This window comes from Rhinoraja longicauda, chromosome 1, assembly GCF_053455715.1.
Source record: "Rhinoraja longicauda isolate Sanriku21f chromosome 1, sRhiLon1.1, whole genome shotgun sequence".
Classification (NCBI taxonomy): domain Eukaryota; kingdom Metazoa; phylum Chordata; class Chondrichthyes; order Rajiformes; family Arhynchobatidae; genus Rhinoraja; species Rhinoraja longicauda.
In genome coordinates this window covers 69500501-69520858 of record NC_135953.1, presented here as the reverse complement: position 1 = coordinate 69520858, position 20358 = coordinate 69500501, and the positions used below count along the sequence as shown (strand labels likewise).

The following is a 20358-nucleotide window of genomic DNA, read 5'->3' as shown; positions in this document are numbered from 1 at the left end:
AATTTGCTGGGAATTAAGTGAAAAAAATCTTTTAAAGAAACATTGAATTTTGTGGGTAATTTACTCATGGCTCATTAACAGTGGCCTGAGGGAGACTCTCAAATCTGCTCTCAACTGCATTATCAGTTTATTCCAACCAAAATATTGAGATAGCAATTTTAGCGTATTGAGATGCAAGGTGTGGGAAGCGGATAGTTTTCTTATGAAAGGCAGATCTTACAACTTTTCCGTCTTTAGAAATATGTGCAAAATTAAACACAGGCTGCATTGTACTACCTTGATTACAGAGTGCTGTAAAACAGACAAAGACACAACGTGTTGGAGTAACTCAGCGGGTCAGGTAGCATCTCAGGAGAACATGGATAGGCAACGTTTTGAATTGGGATATTTCCTCAGTCTGAAGAAGGGTCCAGACCTGAAACCAGGGCTGTTTTTACAGCATTATGGGCCCCCGGGCAAAGCAGTGTACTGGGGCCCCTACCGTTACTCTCCCCCACCCCCCTTTCCCTACCTGCCCCCCCCTGTCGTGCCGGCGAAAAGCACTTACCGAAAAGCACTTAGCGATGGACTTAGGGTGCTACATTGTTGCGAAAAGCACTTACAGATCGCTGTGTGATCGCTTAGGGACCGAAAATGTTGCGAAAAAAGCACTTATTGAACCTACATTTTTAAAGTAGTATTTATTTATTGCAAGTCACTTAACATACACAGATCAGCATGGGGCCCCTATGCTCGTGGGGCCCCGGGCAAGTGCCCATCAGGCCCATGCGTTAAGACGGCCCTGCCTGAAACGTCGCCTATACATGTTCTCATGAGATGCTGCCTGACCCACTGAGTTTCTGCAGCACTTTGTGCCTTCCCTTGTAAACCAGCATCTGCAGTTCCTTGATTCATCATTGTTTGGTGAATGAACAGAATAAATTAAGAATCAGGTGTTGATAACCACAAACATGTTTGTACCAATTGAGGCAATTCATGTGTAGTATAGTTATCCCATCACCCATTTTTCCATCACCAATGTCAGTGAGCTAAAATGTAATTAAGACGATTGAGAGACGTAAGCGGAAGATAAATTATAAAGCATTCTAAATAGCTTGGAGCTAAAGATAAGATAAATACAACAAGGTGTTTGCACAATACCACCCCTCCCCTCCCCTCACCTGTATCCACCTATCACTTGCCAGGCTTTGCCACATCCCCTCCCTATCAATCTGAAGGGTCTTAATCCAAAATGATCTATCAATTCCCTTCACAAATGCTGCCTGACCTGCTGAGTTATCCCAGCACTTTGTTTTTTGCTCAAGGTATATGCCCAAATTTAATTTGAACTAAGAGTTAACAGTATCAGTCGCATTGCTGCACGTATCAGGGTTAAATTAGCAGTGCTGAAAAAAACAAACGCTGGAAGAACTCAGCCAGTCAATCAACAGCTATGGAAAATGTTATATATGGAACCACTCCAGTGTTTGCACATTGTTGAAAGAATTACGGATCAGGTGGCCAGGACGTGTCAGAAGAATGTCTAATCTCAAAATACCAAAGCAGCTACTTTATGGAGAGCTGACTGAGGCCAAATAATCATGTGGTGTACGGAAAAAGGGATTCAAAGACTATCTTAGAACATCCCTAATGGGATTTGACATTGACACACTCCACTGGGGAAAACAAGTGTAAAAAGTGGTGCTTGCTCATACGGGTAACCTTGAATGGAGGAGTGGCACAGTGGCACCTCTGCTGGAGTTGCTGCCTACAGTGCCAGGGACCCGAGATCGATCCTGACCTCAGGTGCTGTCTGTGTGGAGTTTGTGCCTTCTCCCTGTGACCGTGTGGGTTTTTTCTCCGGGTGCTTCGGATTCCTTCCACAAACCAAACGCGTGCAGGTTTGTAGATTAATTGGCCCCTTAATTAGTGTGAATGGGTGATCGATGATCGGCGTGGACGGTGGGAAACATGGAAGGGCCTGCTTCCATACTGAAAAGAGTCATAGAGTCACACATCGTGGAAACAGGTCCGATGGCCCAACTTTCCCACACCGATCATCAATCACCCTTTCACACAAATTCTAGGTTCCTCTTTATCATCCACACTAGGGAACAATTTCCGAGGGCCAATTATGCTATAAACCCGCATGCCTTTGGGATGTGGGAAGAATCTGGAGCCTACAGAGGAAGCCTACAGGGAGAACGTGCAAACTCCACACGCCCCATCTTCATTTGTCCCATCTGTCTTCTTTTGGCCAATATCCCTCTAAACCGATCCCATTCACGTACCTGTCTAAATGTTTCTTCAACATTGCAATGGTACCTACCGCAGCTACCTCCTCTGGCAGCTTGTTCCATACCCCCACCACTTTTTGTGTGAAAAAAAAGTTACCCATTGGGTTCCCATTAATTGTTTCACCCCTCACCTTAAACCTATGTCCTAAACAAACTTCCTTTAGAGATCCAAAATATCTCTAAACAAACAAAGAGGAAAGGAGAATCTCGAAGATCAATGACCACTGAATGCTACGACATTCCTACACCTCTGCCACCTGTGGGAAAGGAACATTTGAGCCCAGATTAATCTAACCAGCTACCTCCATACACATCGCAAAACTATAGACTAGATGCCATAGTCTTACTCGAAAACAGTAGAAAAGGGAATCAATTAACATTTCAGGTCACAGGCCCTTCATCCGAACATAGAAAGAGAATAATTGAATTGGTCCAAACAGACCGTAATGATTAATGAAAGGAAAAAAAGAGGGAGAGGAATAGCATGCGCCAATAGCCAATCCAACTATAAACTGAAAGAAAGAGCAAGTTATAGGACGTTGTTACTGACGGTGACAAATGGACTCCATCTGCATCACACAAAAAAAGTAGGGCCCTGGAGATTGTTGTAGAAACATAGAAGTGCAGGCATATAATTCCTTGAAAGTGACAACACAAATAGGGTCGCTCGCGCTGAAGAAGGCGTTAGGCACACTTGCCTGGATTAGGCCGAGTAATGTTTAGAGAAGTCTTGTTATCTTGTACAAGATGTTGGTAAGGCCACATTTGGAGTACTGTATACCATTCTGCTCACTTGGCTCTAGGAAGGATGTCATTAAACTGGAAAGGGTAGAAGAAGCATCTCCAAGGATATCACTGGGTCTGGTGGATTTGTGTTATAAGGAGAGGCTGGATAAGTTGGGACTTTTTTCACTCGAGTGTAGAGATTGAGGGGTGACTCACAGAGGTATATAAAATCATGAAGGGCATAGATAAGGTGAATAGCCACAGTCCTTTCCCCAGGTTAGGAAAGTCTAAAATGAGAGGGTGTAGGTTTAAGGGGAGAGGGAAAAATATGCAAAAGGGACCCAATGGGTGACTTTTCGTACAGAGGATGGTGCGTACGTGGTGCGATGGAACTGGCAGAGTCAGTACAATTACACGTTTAAAGACAATCGGGCAGGTACATGGATGGAATAGTTTGGAGGTGTACGTTGCTCGGAATGGTTAAGTTCAACCAAAGGGCCTGTTTCATGCTGTACAGCTTTGTGACTATGACATGAAGCTTGCAGAGTTTTATTTATTTATTCGTGTCATCACACAACTGTTTGCCAATAACGAGCAAATGTTAGTGCCACATCATTGGCCTCTGCAAGATCCTTTACAGTGCATGTGTCATGCAGCATGCAGAGTAAACAGTAGACATACAGTAATGATAAAAGCAACAACAGAGGTAAAACGATGTAATAGTGTAAGATTTAGTGCAATTTGAAGTAGTGCAGAAATTACTAAAGTATAATAACATAATAACTGAATGAGGCAAAGAGTAAGAGTGTGTGGTAGCACCTCTGGGAAAGTGGTGTGAAAGGTTAATTGGTTCAGGAGTTCGATAGCAGTGGAGAAGCTGTTTTTAAGTCAGGGTTTCTGAGTTTTCAAACTCCTGTTATAAAGTCATAAAATCATTTAGCAAGGAAACGGTCCTTCGGCCCAACTTACCCATGCTGACAAAGATGCTGCATCTGCACTAGTCCCAGCTGCCTGCATTTGACCCATATTCCTCTAAATGTTTCCCATCCATGTACCATCTTCCAGAAGAGAGAAAAGAGAAAGGCCTGGAATCTGGGATGGACTGGTGTTCACCACTCTCTGCAACTTCAGGTGGTCACGAGGAGAGCAGTTGCCGTACCAGACTAAGATGATAATATTTAAAACGATGATAAAGAAAATATTTTTGAGAGCACATCTGTAGAAGCCACCTTCCCTAATCTCTCAACTGATGTAATTTTCTAAGCCTGCCTTAGCACGCTGCATGTTGACAGGAAACTTTCTCAGATGGTACCTGTTTGAAAATAGTTCATCCAAAACTGTTTTTCCTTTTTAGAAAATGAAACCAAAAAATGAACTGGAGGAAAACGAACTGGTTCTTTCTAAGCTGCGACAGCTCTACGAAGAGAAACAGAAACAGCATGTCCACAATGGAGATGCAAAGCAGGTAGGTGGCTCCGTGGGCTTTAAGCAATCGTGAACCTCAGTCACAATGGATTGGAACAGCCAAGTAAACCAAACATCCACGCAATATTACTGATTTAGTTTGAGAGTTATTGCTTTAGAATAATTTGCTGTAATTTACCAAAGCAAAGAGAATAAACGCATTCACTTTGATTCATAAGATCATAAATGATAGGAGCAGAATTAGGCCATTCGGCCCATCAATAGCAATTCTGCCATTCAATCATGGCTGATCTATCTCTTCCTTCTAACCCCATTCTCCTGCCTTCTCCCCATAATCTCTGACTCCTGCCCTTGTGTTAAAGCTTGTTGGGTTCATGACCTTACGTTTATTTTCAGACCTTGCAAAGCTGCCCGCAGCAGTCCAGTGCCAGTGAGCAACTATCTCTCTCTGCCCGTTTCAGGCTGGATAACCTGAAAAGCAAAGCAAAAAAGTCATTGGCAGAATCACTGGAGAACATTTTATCGATGGTGAGCGTTATTTTAATCAACTCTCTTATTATAACACGAAAGGGGACCATTTGTTTTATCCGGTCCACCCTAATTCCTGATAGTCTCATTCATCTTCCATTTGTTTCCATAGACCCCCACAACTTGCCCTCTCTCAAATGCCCATCCACACCCCTGTGATAGACACAAAGTGCCTCAGACGGAAGAAGGGTCCCAACCCAAAACGTCACCCATCCTTTTTCTCTAGAGATGCTGCCTGACTGGCTGAGTTACTCCAGCACTGTGTCTATCTTTGGTATATATCAGCACTTGCAGTTCTTTGTTTCTACACACCCCTTTGATATTTGTTTTCCCATTTACTGACCCCGAGGGATGAACTGGTTGATTAATGTGGAGGAAGTAACTGCAGACGCTGGTTTAAACCGAAGATAGACACAAAAAGCAGGAGTAACAGCGGGACAGGCAGCATCTCTGGAGAGAAGGAATGGGTGATGTTTTGGGTCGAGACCCTTCTTCAGACTGGCTAGGGATAAGGGAAATGAGAGATATAGACGGTGATGTGGAGAGATAAAGAACAATGAATGAAAGATTTGCAAAAGAGTAACGATGATAAAGGAAACAGGCCATTGTAAGCTGTTTGTAGGGTGAGAATGAGAAGCTAGTGTGACTTGGGTGGGGAGGGATAGAGAGAGAGGGAATGCTGGGAGATCGCCAGGGACCTGGGTTCAAATCTGACTACGGGTGCTGTCTGTATGGACTTTGTACGTTCTCCCCGTGACCTGCGTGAGTTTTCTCTGGTAGCTCTGGTTTCCTCCCATACATTAGACATACAGGTTTGTAGGCTAATTGGCTTGGTAAAATTGTAAATCGTCCCTAGTGCGTGTAGGATAGTGTTAGTGTGTGGGGATTACTGGACTGTGGGCCGAAGGGCCTGTTTCCACGCTGTATCTCTAAACTAAACTAAATTTAAAAATGTGTTGATATTGAGTTTTGATCATACTTGTGGCACCCCATCTCTATTAATCGATAAAGATATTTCCAAGTATGGAGACACATTTTGATTTGTCATACTGCTAAAATTATTTTAATCGTTAAATGTCATTAAATCTTTATATCTTTATTTCACCTTTTAAAATTAACAGACTAGATTTAACAACCAATGAGTCAGCTTTGTTTTTTGAGTCAAATAATCTCAAACCAACCCTTCTCTGACAATGATGCTCATGCCACTGCAACTGGATTTAATAAAGTACTTCTAAATATATTTCTAAAGATGGATCCTGACCTGAAACATTGTCTGCCCATTTCCTCCAAAGATGCTGCCTGATCCACTGAGTTCCTCCAGCTTTGTGTTTTGCTCAAGATTTCAACATCTGCAGTTCTGTGTGTCTTCATTTAATACATTACTGATCGATGGTGCCACCTACAGGACTGCATCAGTAATTCTGAGGAGTAATGGCCACTGGTGACTTGGAACAAAACATAAAATACCCGAAGAGAGCATCCCACAATAGCAAAAATAGATTTTGGCAGACAATGTTGAGGACAAAATATTTGAGTTGAGTTATGCCAGGTAGTTGGCATCTTGTTCAGAACCATTTATGCTGTGATACATCTGGGCAATAAGTTCATAAGTTATTGGAGCAGAATTAGGCCATTCGTCCCATCATCTACTCTGCTATTCAATCATGGCTGATCTATCTTTCCCTCTCAACCCTATTCTCCTGCCTTCTCCCCCAAACCCCTGACACCCATACTCTCACCTGACACCATGCATTGCCATGCATGTAGCTGGTGTGATCAGCTGATGCTCTCTGAAGAACACAAGAGCTGCCAAGGATACAGAGCTTGAAACAATGAAACATGGTGAGATTTGTTCCAGTCTTTGGGCCACTGATGTAGGGGTTTGAAGTGGCTACCAAAAAAGATGATACAATACCCAGACTGAAGTGAGTGATACCCACAGGATGAGAAGTGTCTCTGAGTGGCACCAAACTCACACTGGACATCCACATGTGAGATACAATGAACACTCAGGTGCCCTGATCTTCAGAATTGAGAAGATAGCTATTCCCAAGCTTTGAAAGGACAAAGCGATTATGCACATTAACCCCTCATGTCTACGACTGAATGGTTGCCTCCATGCAATGAGAACAAGTATCTACTGACCAGGATGACTGGGAAGATCCAGGACAATGTACAGGTGTGAAGGCCTCTAGAAGGGACCAAAGGAAGCTCTTCACTTATCAGGTCCAAGAGAGACATAGACAAAATCCAAGACTGACCTGCTTCTTCTGGATGACAAAATGTATGTAGTGACTGATAATAATTCTTCAGACTTCTTAGAGAAAAACATTATTTATTGTCATGCATAAGCTCAAAGGGAGAAGTACCAGCTATTGGTCTCCCTGAGGGGCTGATCAATACATGATGAGCCACTCTTCAGAGCAGGTCGCTGTTTGAGATTCTCAATGAACAGGCCATTTGATCTGCAGACTAATGGAAAATCAGAGCTCAGTGTGGAGGTAGCCAACGAGCTGCCTACAAAGGTGAAATCATCAGAATCCAGTAGTGACTGAAAATAACAAAATAAATGCTGATGTTTGAAATCTGATATAATATGCTGGAGTAACTTAGCAGATCAGACAGCATCTGTGAAGATAGAATGGAAATCAGAAAAGAGCTGTTGGTGCTGGAGCTCTAAAATAAAAACAGAAAATGCTGAAAATATTCATCTGTTCAGGCCACGTTTGTGGGAAGAGAAAGAGTCAACATTTCGGGTCTGAGACTCTTTTTCTGCAGATGCAGCCTGTCCTGCTGAGAGTTTCCAGCAGTTTCTGCTTTTGTATCCCTGTTTAAGCACCTGGCCTTCCAGAATATCTGAGCCCCAATGGAGCAGCCCCCAACAAGATCTTCAAGCTGTTGAGCTGAAGTGTCACTCACAAAAGTAAAAATGATGCTAAAAAACAGGGGAACAACAGGGAGCGGCCAAAAGAAAGCACACTCTCTGCCTCACAGAGGTCTGTCACGGCTGGGTATCCAATGTGTGTGGCATAGTGACACCGCAGGTCGAACTGAAGCCTAACAGCTCCAGCAACCTGGATATGATCCAGGCTGGTTTCGTTTCAGTGTTCTTCCTGTGACCACGTAGGTTCTCTTGCACTTGCACCCCAATGATATGCTTGGCTGCAAGATTACTTGGCCTCTGTAATAGTGCCTCAGAGCACCAGGTGAGTAGATGGGAATCTGAGTGAGAATATGTTCCTTGGAAATAAATGGAGAGAAGGGATTGATGGGATTGCTCTTGTGAGCTGGCGTGGAGTTACTGGGCTGAATGGCCTCCTCCTCCTCTGACATAAGGAAATTGCATACCTGGGCTAAGGCCAGTGGCAGAAAATGATTTGATGGACACCACACCCCAGAGCACATGAAGTTATAGTGAAGTCATTGACTCCATTTATACCTCACGCTGCCTCGGTCAGTACAACATAATCACGGGCAGGTTGCATCCTGGCCACTCCCTCTTCTCCCCTCTCCCATGGGGCAAAAGGTATAGAAGTGTGAGCTTCCAGATTCAGGGACATTTTCTACCCAGCTGTTATCAGCAAACTGAACTATCCTACCACAACTAGAGAGCAGTGCTGAACTACTATCTACCTCATTGGTGACCCTCAGACTAGTTTTGATCGGACTTTCCCGGCTTTATCTTGCACTAAACGTTATTCCCTGATCACGTATCTGTACACTGTCAATGCCTTGATTGTAACCATGTATTGCCTCTCTGATGGATGGTTAGCATGTAACAAAAGCTTTTCACTGTACCTCGGTACACGTGACAATAAACTAAACTTAAAAATGAGGATGGGTGACCCATATAGGTGGAACTGGAGCTCTGTGAGGAAGAGCACTGGAGGGTCACTGGCAAGTACATCACTAACCCTGTAGAACAAGAACACCACAGCTCAGCAGCAGATCCTCCAAGCACAGCAACCTATTAGGACCAGATCTGGTGGAAAGATCCATTGACTCATTCATGTGGAAGACTCTGTGCTAAAGTCAAGCATCAGTGAAGTACAGTCATTTTAGATGTGCTCCTCTATTTGTTGGCATCATTAAAGGAGAGATGTAGCCTTGGTAATATTGGCTGATGCCACTTTAATAATAATTGCATTTCCCACCTGCTCTATGTATCAGCATGGAGCTTGCAGTAGGGGGTATTGCTTTGTAGCGAGGAACATGAATGAAAAGTTGTTTTGTATAATGTAAGGTCTGGCCCAAATAAATTTCCTTTGTTTGTTGCTGCTTTAAATTTCCGGCGGTCCACTTGTATTTCACAGTGAATCGGAGAAAGTAAATGGCTGGAGGAATTAACCCTGCTCGGCAGCACCTGTGCAGGGAAATGGAAAGACAATGTTCCTTCTTCAAGCTCCCGACCTTATCACTTACCCAAACATCACTTATCCATTTCCTCCTCAGATGCTGCCCTGTCTGCTGAGTTCCATCAGCACTGTGTTCTTTTGCTCAAGATTCCAACATCTGTATCACGGCTACCGAGACAACGTCCCCTTTAGCTGGTAGAAAATGTTAAGAATGTAATATGTTTCTTGGGTCAGCTGGAAAACCTTTGCCCGTCTCAGTGCAAACACCTGCTTTGTGGTAGCTCATTTTCTGTTGTTGAGCAGTTTGTGGCCTGTGTTCAATGACGCCCATATGGGATGCACAACTTGGAATTTTTAATCTTAGGACTCTAAAACTACATGTTCTCTAAAGCACTGTCCGATGGGCCCTCGGAGAGCCCCATGCACCAAAAGCATGACTTCCAGTTTTTGTAAACGTCTGCTGCAAAATGTTCTTGACATTTATAGTAAAGTAAAATGTGTGTTATAATTATTTTGCTATTTTTTCTACAGGGAGGGTCTCGACTCAAAAGCCATGCAAGTGGTGGGAATACAGTAACAGATAAAACATCTGTCAGTCTTTCAAGCCTATCTAAGGTTAGTTATTTGTACCATAAGTCCAAGGCAAGTCCAGGGTACTTGGTTGTTCGTTCAGTAATGGGATCTGGAGCATTGTCACAAATGTAACATAATTTATGCTGTAGTTTTCATCACTTGAGTGAAGTGTGGCTCTAAATGTAGTTGGTAGCAAAATCCTTGGTTTGCAAAGCCCTGCTTCCTTACTGTCTTTTCTCTGTTGTCTTCATTGGATGGCATTATCTATGCGCAAATTGTCCACAATGGCTTTGCATTAGCTCTGTGTCCCCATGGATTTGTACCTTTGTTTTCACCCACACATTGACCCTTGGAGGTAGCACATCTGAAGACAATACATCGCTCTTGATTGGCATTGCACTTGTCAGGTATCCAGTACTGAATGAGCAGCTGCTGCTTACAATTGAGTGACTAGGAGACTGAAGCCATGGTCTTCAGACTTGCCACCAGACCAATCATGTAGCCACCAAAGTGTGCCAAAGAAAGGCAGGTGGAATTTAACTCAGACAAATGTGAGGTCTTGCATTTTGGTAAGTTAAACCAGGGCCAAACCTAAGCAGTGAACGGTAGGGTCTTTGGGAGCGTTGTGGAACAGAGAGACCGAGGGTACAGGTAGACACAAAATGCTGGAGTAACTCAACGGGACAGGCTGGAGAGAAGGAATGGGTGACGTTTCGGGTCGAGACCCTTCAGACTGATGACAGGGGAGGGGGCGGGACAGAGATAGAATGTAGTCGGAGACAGTAAGACTGGTGGGAGAACTGGGGAGGGGATGGGGAGAGAGGGAAAGCAAGGGCTATTTGAAGTTAGAGAAGTCAATGTTCATACCGCTGGGGCGTATATGCAAAATATGAGGTGCTGTGCCTCCAATTTGTGCTGGGTCTCATTCTGACAATGGAGGAGGCCCAGGATAGAAAGGTCAGATTGGGAATGAGAGGGGGAGTTAAAGTGCGGAGCAACCGGGAGATCAAGTAGGTTAAAGCAGACTGAGCGAAATGATCGCCGAACCTGCGCTTGGTCTCGCCGACGTACAGAAGTTGACACCTCGAACAGCGGATACAAGTAGATGTTGGAGGAGGTGCAAGTGAACCTCTGCCTCTAAAAGTAGAGATCACAGGTAGACTGGGTGGTAAAGAAGGCATTTGGCTCATGTATAAATTATAGAACACTACCTTCATCTGGCATGGCATGGAGCACAGGCACCAGGCCATCGCATCACAAGTGTACAAGTTGTTGGTGATACCACACTTGGAGTATTGTGTGCAGGTTTGGGTCGCCAACTCTGAGAATTATGTCATTAAGAATAGAATAGCCTTTATTTTCATCCAAAAACATGTTTTTGGACGAAATTACGTTACCCACAGTCAACAATGAGAGGCAATAAAAAAGAAAGCAATAAAACACACAATCACATAAAACAAAAAACATCCATCACAGTGAGTCTCCTCCAGTCACCTCCTCACAATGATGGAAGGCCAAAATGTCCTCTCTTCCCTGCCGTCTTCTCCCGCGGTCAGGCAGTCGAACTTGCCACGTCGGGGCGGAGGGAGCTCCCGACATTTAGGCCCCCGCCGGGCGGTGGAAAATCCCGCGGCCTATTCCAGGCCGCGGCGGACGGTGAAAGGTCCGCAGTGGGCCGACACAAGCCCCGTGATTCGGGGCGGACGAAGACGCTGTCGCTGCCGGAGCTCCCGAAGCTAGAAAGGGTGTAGAAAAAATTTGTGAGGATGTTACCGAAACTGGAGGATTTAGGTTGTATAGAGAGACTAGATGGGCTGGAACAGTTTTCCCTAGAGCATAGGAGGCTGAGACATGACCTGACAGAGGTATATAAATCATCATGGGCACCAGATGTATGAGGGGAAAGATTTAAAAGACCATTTCCTCACAAAATGGGCTGCGTATTTGGAACAATAGACAATAGGTGCAGGAGTAGGCCATTCAGCCCTTCGAGCCAGCACCGCCATTCAATGCGATCATGGCTGATCACTCTCAATCAGTACCCCGTTCCTGCCTTCTCCCCATACCCCCTCACTCCGCTATCCTTAAGAGCTCTATCCAGCTCTCTCTTGAAAGCATCCAACGAACTGGCCTCCACTGCCTTCTGAGGCAGAGAATTCCACACCTTCACCACTCTCTGACTGAAAAAGTTCTTCCTCATCTCCGTTCTAAATGGCCTACCCCTTATTCTTAAACAGTGGCCCCTTGTTCTGGACTCCCCCAACATTGGGAACATGTTTCCTGCCTCTAATGTGTCCAATCCCCTAATTATCTTATATGTTTCAATAAGATCCCCCCTCATCCTTCTAAATTCCAGTGTATACAAGCCTAATTGCTCCAGCCTTTCAACATACGACAGTCCCGCCATTCCGGGAATTAACCTAGTGAACCTACGCTGCACGCCCTCAATAGCAAGAATATCCTTCCTCAAATTTGGAGACCAAAACTGCACACAGTACTCCAGGTGCGGTCTCACCAGGGCCCGGTACAACTGTAGAAGGACCTCTTTGCTCCTATACTCAACTCCTCTTGTTACGAAGGCCAACATTCCATTGGCTTTCTTCACTGCCTGCTGTACCTGCATGCTTCCTTTCAGTGACTGATGAACTAGGACACCCAGATCTCGTTGAACATCCCCTCTTCCTAACTTGACACCATTCAGATAATAATCTGCCTTTCTATTCTTACTTCCAAAGTGAATAACCTCACACTTATCTACATTAAACTGCATCTGCCATGTATCCGCCCACTCACACAACCTGTCCAAGTCACCCTGCAGCCTTATTGCATCTTCCTCACAATTCACACTACCCCCCAGCTTAGTATCATCTGCAAATTTGCTAATGGTACTTTTAATCCCTTCATCTAAGTCATTAATGTATATCGTAAATAGCTGGGGTCCCAGCACCGAACCTTGCGGTACCCCACTGGTCACTGCCTGCCATTCCGAAAGGGACCCATTTATCCCCACTCTTTGCTTTCTGTCTGTCAACCAATTTTCTATCCATGTCAGTACCCTACCCCCAATACCATGTGCTCTAATTTTGCCCACTAATCTCCTATGTGGGACCTTGTCGAAGGCTTTCTGAAAGTCAAGGTACACCACATCCACCGACTCTCCCCTGTCAATTTTCCTAGTTACATCCTCAAAAAATTCCAGTAGATTTGTCAAGCATGATTTCCCCTTCGTAAATCCATGCTGACTCGGAATGATCTTGTTACTGCTATCCAAATGCTCAGCAATTTCGTCTTTTATAATTGACTCCAGCATCTTCCCCACCACTGATGTCAGACTAACTGGTCTATAATTTCCCGTTTTCTCTCTCCCTCCTTTCTTAAAAAGAACGAGCTGGCAGATGAAGCTGTCGACGTAGATACAGTTGCAACGTTTCAAAGACATTTAGATATGAAAAGTCAGAGGGGTATGGGGCATATAGAAACCTCACCCACTCCTCTCCAGTGATGCTGCCTGCCCCACTGAGTTACTCCAGCATTTTGCGTCTATCTTCGGTTTAAACCAGCATCTGCAGTTCCATTCATACACAAATCCCCCCCCTTCTCTTCCCTGTGCCCTATGAGGGTGTGCACCCATTCCTACACAGACCCCCCCCCCCTTCTCTTCCCTGTGCCCTATGTGGGTGTGCACCCATTCCTACACAGATCCCCCCCTTCCCTTCCCTGTGCCCTATGTGGGTGTGCACCCATTCCTACACAGATACCCCCCCTTCTCTTCCCTGTGCCCTATGTGGGTGTGCACCCATTTCTCCTTCCCACCTGTATTCCTTCCTCGGGCGTCACAACTCACACTTCTATCCTTGTCTCAAAACCTTTTGTCCTTTCATCTATGGTCTTTGTCCAACCATCTGCCTATCGATGTCTCCCTTCACTTGCATAAACCTCTGAGCTCCTCCAGCACTGTGTTTTCCTCTCAAAATTCCAGTATCTGCAGTTCCTTGTGTCTACAATTGAAATGTACTGGTTTGAATCAAGAATGTGCTTGATTGCCCCCCTCACACCGTGACCCTGTTTGCCAATGTTTTAAAGTAGAAATATAGAAACATGGAAGATACGTGCAGGAGTGGGCTATTCGGCCCTTCGCATCAGCGCCACCATCCAATTTGATCATCGCTGATCATCCAAAATCAGTGCCCCTTTCCTGCTTTCTCCCCATATCCCTTGATTCCGACAGCCCTAAGAGCTATATCTAACCCTCTCTTGAACGCATCCAGTGAATTGGCCTCCACTGCTACTGTGACAGAGAATTCCACAGATTCACAACTCTCTGGAGTGGAAAACATTTTCCTCATCTCAGTTAATGTAACAAGTTTGCAGACCTCAATGGTTTCTCACGGAAGGGTGGTATTGGGATTGATATAGCAAAAACCTTCATACTAATAGTGATTTATTCACAAAATGCTGGAGTAACTCAGCAGGTCGGGCAGCATCTCGGGAGAGAAGGAATGGGTGACGTTTCGGGTCGAGACCCTTCTTAAGACTGATGTCAGGGGGGCGGAACAAAGGAAGGATATAGGTGGAGACAGGAAGATAGAGGGAGATCTGGGAAGGAGGAGGGGAAGGGAGGGACAGAGGAGCTTACTAAAGTTGTGATACTAATAGTGAGTCGCCTGACAGCAGAACGCCAAAACAAAGTGTATTTTCCTCCTGTGCTTGAGTAAGGGTGTGAAGGCCTGGAGCTTTTCAACCTGTATTTGTGGGTAGATATCTAGGGATGTACAAGGAAATGGTGGGAACCATCTGCAGAATAAGTGATGTCATTCAGAGAAACATTTAGTATGAAGGTAACAATGAAACTTCAACCCTTCTGCCTCACATCATGACCTGGCGATGGTTAACCACCCTCCATACAGTCTGGAGTTGTATGGGTGACTTAGTGTAACGCTGAAGTCCAAATAAGGTAGAGGCATGTCTTCAAGTAGCAACTATAATATATTGTCATACAGATCAGCGCAAAGACACCGACTGGTGTAAATATTTATTCTGCCCGAACAAATTGCCTGCCTTTCAATGGTGCTGCTATTTTGTAGTTATGAAGTAAGGAGGCAGGAATGTCCAGGAAATTTGGCAAGCTAATATGTTTGAATTAGGTTCTAATATTGAGCTGAACACTTAAGTGCTGGAGGTACTCAGTGGGTCAGGCAGCATTTGGGGAGGATATGAACAGGTAACATTTCAGGTCAGGATCCTTCTTCAGACCATTTTCCAGCACCTGCAGGTTCTTGGATCTCTGTAATATCGAGCTATAAGCTTCATGTCTGTGTCGGTTTGTTTGTCTTTATGTGTGTGAGAGAATCTTTGGTTTGCCTTATTTGGAAGAATTCTCTAGGTTATTGCCAAGCCACCAGATGGAGCCGCTTCCACCTGCAACAATTTTCTTTTTTACTTTGATGTTACTCTGCCTGGCCCCCAAAACAGTCAAAGTTAATTAAAAGTTTTAGACAATAGACAATAGGTGCAGGAGGAGGCCATTCGAGCCAGCACCGCCATTCAATGTGATCATGGCTGATCATTCTCAATCAGTACCCCGTTTCTGCCTTCTCCCCATACCCCCTGACTCCGCTATCCTTAAGAGCTCTATCTAGCTCTCTCTTGAATGCATTCAGAGAATTGGCCTCCACTGCCTTCTGAGGCAGAGAATTTCACAGATTCTGACTGAAAAAGTTTTTCCTCATCTCAGTTCTAAATGGCCTACCCCTACCCCTTATTCTTAAACTGTGGCCCCTTGTTCTGGACTCAGATTCATTTGTTACCTAAAGTGAATGCTCTCTAATATGCTGGCCTCAGCTGTAATTTAAAACTGATCAAATAGAACTTTGAAGTGTTATTTTCCTGTTGTTAAGCACTGGTTAACAAAATCCCTTACTGCAGCTTTGAAATGCGTGATCGAGGAGATATTTTTGTGAGGTCATCACAACTTACAGCACTTGCTGCAATCAAAATTGTCCTGTTTTCTCGATTGGGGATTTACCTGAATCTCCATAAGGAATGAGGAACAATGGTTGTGGAATCCATGGTGCACCACACATGTGGTCTCCCATCAGGTGGTGGGGTCGTATGGAGAATGGAAAGAAAAATAAAGAAAATTACCTAGAAAAGAAAAATATTTTAATGCAATTTTGGAAATTAAATGCCCATGAGCCACAGAAGAGATGGCTGATTGATTGCACGTAATTGGATATGCCCTTTGCTTAATAGTGGGAATGGAGGGATATGGATTATGTGCAGGCAGATAGGTGATGGTCTTGACATCATGTTCAGCACAAACACTGTGGCCTGTTTTTGTGTAAACATGGCGCCTCCTGCATGCGGCTCAGTAGATTATTCATGTACACTTGCTAATCGGGGTTCGGGCATGTGGTGATACTTGACTGGGCTGTTTGTAAGGAAAATAATTTTACAGTGTTAACAATGAACATATGTGACAATAAACGCACTATTGACTCTGTTGTAATTGCTGTTGTTTTCTGGCAGGCCATGTGCTTGGATGAAAGTGATGACCAGGCAGTGCCTATCAGTCCAGTAAAGCTTCATGGTTCCACCGGGAACTTGCTGCAAGACACAAACGACAGCACTGAAGCGACTGAACCAGCATTTCGAAGGCGAGCCAATACCTTCAGCCACATGCCTTCCAGCCACGAGCAACCAAAACAGATCATCGCCGAGACCCCATCCTTCCCCAAGGCAAAACTGATGAGGTACCACTCAGTCAGCACAGAGACGCCACACAAACAAAAGTAAGATTTGTTAATACTTTACAGACAGCATTCCTCTGGTCGTAGTTCTGTTTTGTGTTATTTGCCTGGAACAAATTCTTTGTATCAGATTCATTTGTTACCTAAAGTGAATGCTCTCTAATATGCTGGCCTCGGCTGTAATTTAAAACTGATCATATAGAACTTTGAAGTGTTGGTGACAGTGTTTCTGTACCTGCTCTGAAGCTCTCTGCTTCCATTTGGACCCTCTCTCTGGAGCTACACTGATGAGGTTGTTCAGTTCCTCGTCTCTGGCGGGCGGGTGGGGGGGGGGGGGGGGGTGGGGGGGGTGGGGGGGGGGGGGGAGGAGGGTGGCTGGCCCCTCCTATGACAGCAGTGCCAGCCCCCTCCCTGATCTCCGATTCAGTCCAAGAGCGCGTACACTCTCTTCAATTCTCAAGCCCTTTATCCTCTCTCCGAATGAGATGACTCCCTGCTGCCACTGCTGAAACCCAAATGCATCCTTCAGAAGAAGGGTCTTGACTCGAAATGTCTCCTATCCATGTTCTCTGGAGATGCTGCCTGACCTGCTGGCTTACTCCAGCCATGTATCCTTTTGTGTATGAACTAGCATCTGCAGCTCTTTGTTTCTGCATCCAGCCTGGATTAATTCTAAGGCTATTTTTGCTGTTCTTCCTATGTCATTAAACAAAGAAGATTGAACAATACAGCACATTTAGGGCAGTACAAAGGTGAGCACAATTGCTGCCTTAGAGCGCCAGAGACCCGGGTTTGATCCTGACTACAGGTGCTGTTCGTTGGGAGTTTGTACGTTCTCCCTGTGACTGCGTGGGTTTTGCCCAACTGCTCCGGTTTCCTCTCATACTCCTGTACAGCTTTTTAGGTTCATTGGCTTCGGTTAAAATTGTAAATTTTCCCTAGTGTGTAGGATAGCGCGAGTGTACCTAGTGATGGCTGATTGGCGCAGACTCGGTGGACTGAAGGGCCTGTTTCCGCGCTGTATCTCTAAAGTAAACGCAAGTAAAAGTGAACTAAAGCACAGGAACAGGTGCTTCTGCCCACAATGTCCATGCCGAACACACACCCTTCATTCCCTCCAATGTCTAAAGTGCAGTATCCATAACTATTACTGCACTGAGCCTGCTGTGACTTCGCCTCCATCCTTGGGCACCAGCACTTGTGCCCTGCCACCCCATGCACCCAAGACCCACATACCCTTTCATCTCACCGTTGTGCCTTCATCTGCTCGTCCAGCTGTGCAAAACCCTTCAGTTCTTTGGTTTTCCTTCTTATTCATGCAAAACCTTTTTTGCCAAGAGCTTAAAATATTCCTCATAAAGTGGCTCAGCATTTAGTACTTATTTCATCTTGACGTGCCTTGGGATATTTATTTTTATGTTAGTAGTTTCTGGACATCTATTAGCGATAGTGATAAGCAGTGAATTTGAATAAAATTTCATGAGGTGGCTTTATGGTGTAGGGAGGACTTGGATACATAGATACATAGACAATAGGTGCAGGAGTAGGCCATTCGGCCCATCGAGCCAGCACCGCCATTCAATGTGATCATGGCTGACCATCCGTAATCAGTACCCCGTTCCTGCCTTCTCCCCACAAATTCACAACTCTATGTGTGAAAAAGTTTTTCCTCATCTCAGTTCTAAATGGCCTACCCCTTATTCTTAAACTGTGGCCCCTGGTTCTGGACTCCCCCAACATCGGGAACATGTTTCCTGCCTCTAGCGTGTCTAATCCCTTAATAATTCTATCTATAAGATCCCCTCTCATCCTTCTAAATTCCAGTGAATACAAGCCCAGTAGCTCCATTCGTTCATCATATGGCAGTCACGGCATCCCGGGAATTAACCTCGTGAACCTATGCTGCGCTCCCTCAATAGCAAGAATAATTAGCACACAGTACGTGGATAGACTGGGTATGGTTATGTATTAGGGAACAGAGTAGTGAACAGGTATTTAATGCTGGATATAGAAACATAGAAAATAGTTGCAGGAGGAGGCCGTTCGGCCCTTTGAGCCAGCACCGCCATTCATTGTGATCATGGCTGATCATTTCTATTCCATGAAAGTAGCTTAAAGGATTCATTTAGATGTTTAGAGGAGAACTATGTTCCTGGGTTAGTTTGTAGAGAATAAAATTTCACATTTAGTCAGAAGCCACATAGAGGCACCCTCGTTGAGACCAGGGTGGAAAATTTATTCAGCAATGCAGTGTTGCTTCAGTCTGCATCTCGTTACACAACCATATCTGAGCTCTTCCCTCCTTTTTTCCCCACTCAATGCACTCCTCTGATGGAACTGGCAGTGCTTTGGAGAGGAATCTGCTTCATAAGGAATCATCAATTGTTCAGAGGTCGAGCAATGTTGTTTTGGTGGGCAGCTTTGAGTTTTGCCATGATTAATGTGTTCAAAGCCAAAGTGATACTCGTTCTACTGTTCCAATTGACTTGACGGGACCTTTCTGAGAAGGGAACACTGGTTCTAAGAAAGGCCTGGGCTGGACATGTTACTACACTCCTACAACTGTTGGAGTGCAGAAAAGGAACCCGTAGCCTGGCAGAGGGCAAAGTCCTGATCCCAGTGTACCATGTTATCTCTTCCCCATCGAATCTGAATCTGTAGGCTAAGGCATGAGTGGGTTAACATGTGATGAGCGTTTGAAGACACTGGGCCTGTACTCGCTGGAGATTAGACGTATGAGGGGGAATCTCATTGAAACGTACCCAATAGTGAAAGGCCTAAATAGAGTGGATGCTGAGAACCTGAGGCCACAGAATCAGAATAAAAGGACGTTGCTTTAAGAAGGAAATGAGGAGGAATTTCTTTAGTCAGAGGGTGGTGAATCTGTGGAATTCTTTGTCACAGAAGGCTGTGGAGGCCAAGTCAATGGATATTTTTAAGGCAGAGATGGATAGATTCTTGATTAGTATGGGTATCAGGGGTTATGGTGAGAAGGAAGTGAATGGGGTTAGGAGGGAGAGATAGATTAGCCATGATTAAATGGTGAAGTAGACCTGATGGGCCAAATGGCCTAATTCTGCTCCTATCACATGACCTTATGACCTAAGCTAGGATATCTCTGGGGAACTTCAACCTGCTGGAAGGATAGGTAGCACCAAATGCCCCAACGAGACCATTAGTACAAAAGGGTCCCATCAATTAAAGGTAGAACCTTTCACACTAATAAAAGAACAATGTCAAGGAATGCTCCTTTGTTAAAATCTCAGTCCTCGATTGACTTGACTCCTTTACTGAATTTGGCTGCTTATCTTTATCTCTCGTTTGCTGGAAAAGTAGCCCCAACCTATCTAATGGTAACACGAGCAGCAACTGTGCACACCCCAAGTTGTACAGGCCTGTAGATCACCTGAGGGCTTCAACCTCCAGCCCAAACTTCCTTAGGTATTTGAAGACGAGTTCCGGTGGAAGGGATGGCGTGCTGATGTTAAAAAGGTGAGGCTGGTCGTTTTTGCATGTAGAGGTGTGTGCGCAAGTGGCTTTTTGCCTGCTGCATTGTGTTTCCAGTCTTACTCATTGCATGATGCGAATGCTGGTGCATTATTGCAAGAACCAAGCAATTGTTCAACCCACAAACCGCAAGGCAGTTGTGGAAGAAGCACTGAACACTCGATTCTGGTAGAAATGAATCCAGACACTAAGATAATTGAATAAAAGCACCAGGTT

At 44.8% G+C, this 20358-nt stretch overlaps 1 protein-coding gene across 9 annotated transcripts in view; it reads left to right on the top strand.

Annotated features, from left to right (window-relative positions):
- tbc1d1 (TBC1 (tre-2/USP6, BUB2, cdc16) domain family, member 1) overlaps positions 1 to 20358 on the top strand; it is a 217558-nt gene that overhangs the window by 99528 nt on the left and 97672 nt on the right. For 6 of the 9 annotated variants that reach the window (XM_078400049.1, XM_078400021.1, XM_078400007.1 and 3 more), the window contains 5 exons: positions 4357 to 4467; positions 4824 to 4955; positions 9845 to 9928; positions 16415 to 16677; positions 19969 to 20127. In XM_078400049.1, coding sequence (XP_078256175.1) covers positions 4357 to 4467; positions 4824 to 4955; positions 9845 to 9928; positions 16415 to 16677; positions 19969 to 20127 — 749 coding nt within the window. The remainder of the gene's footprint in view (positions 1 to 4356; positions 4468 to 4823; positions 4956 to 9844; positions 9929 to 16414; positions 16678 to 19968; positions 20128 to 20358) is intronic. The other 3 variants (XM_078400029.1, XM_078400013.1, XM_078400000.1) reach the window with 2 other exon arrangements.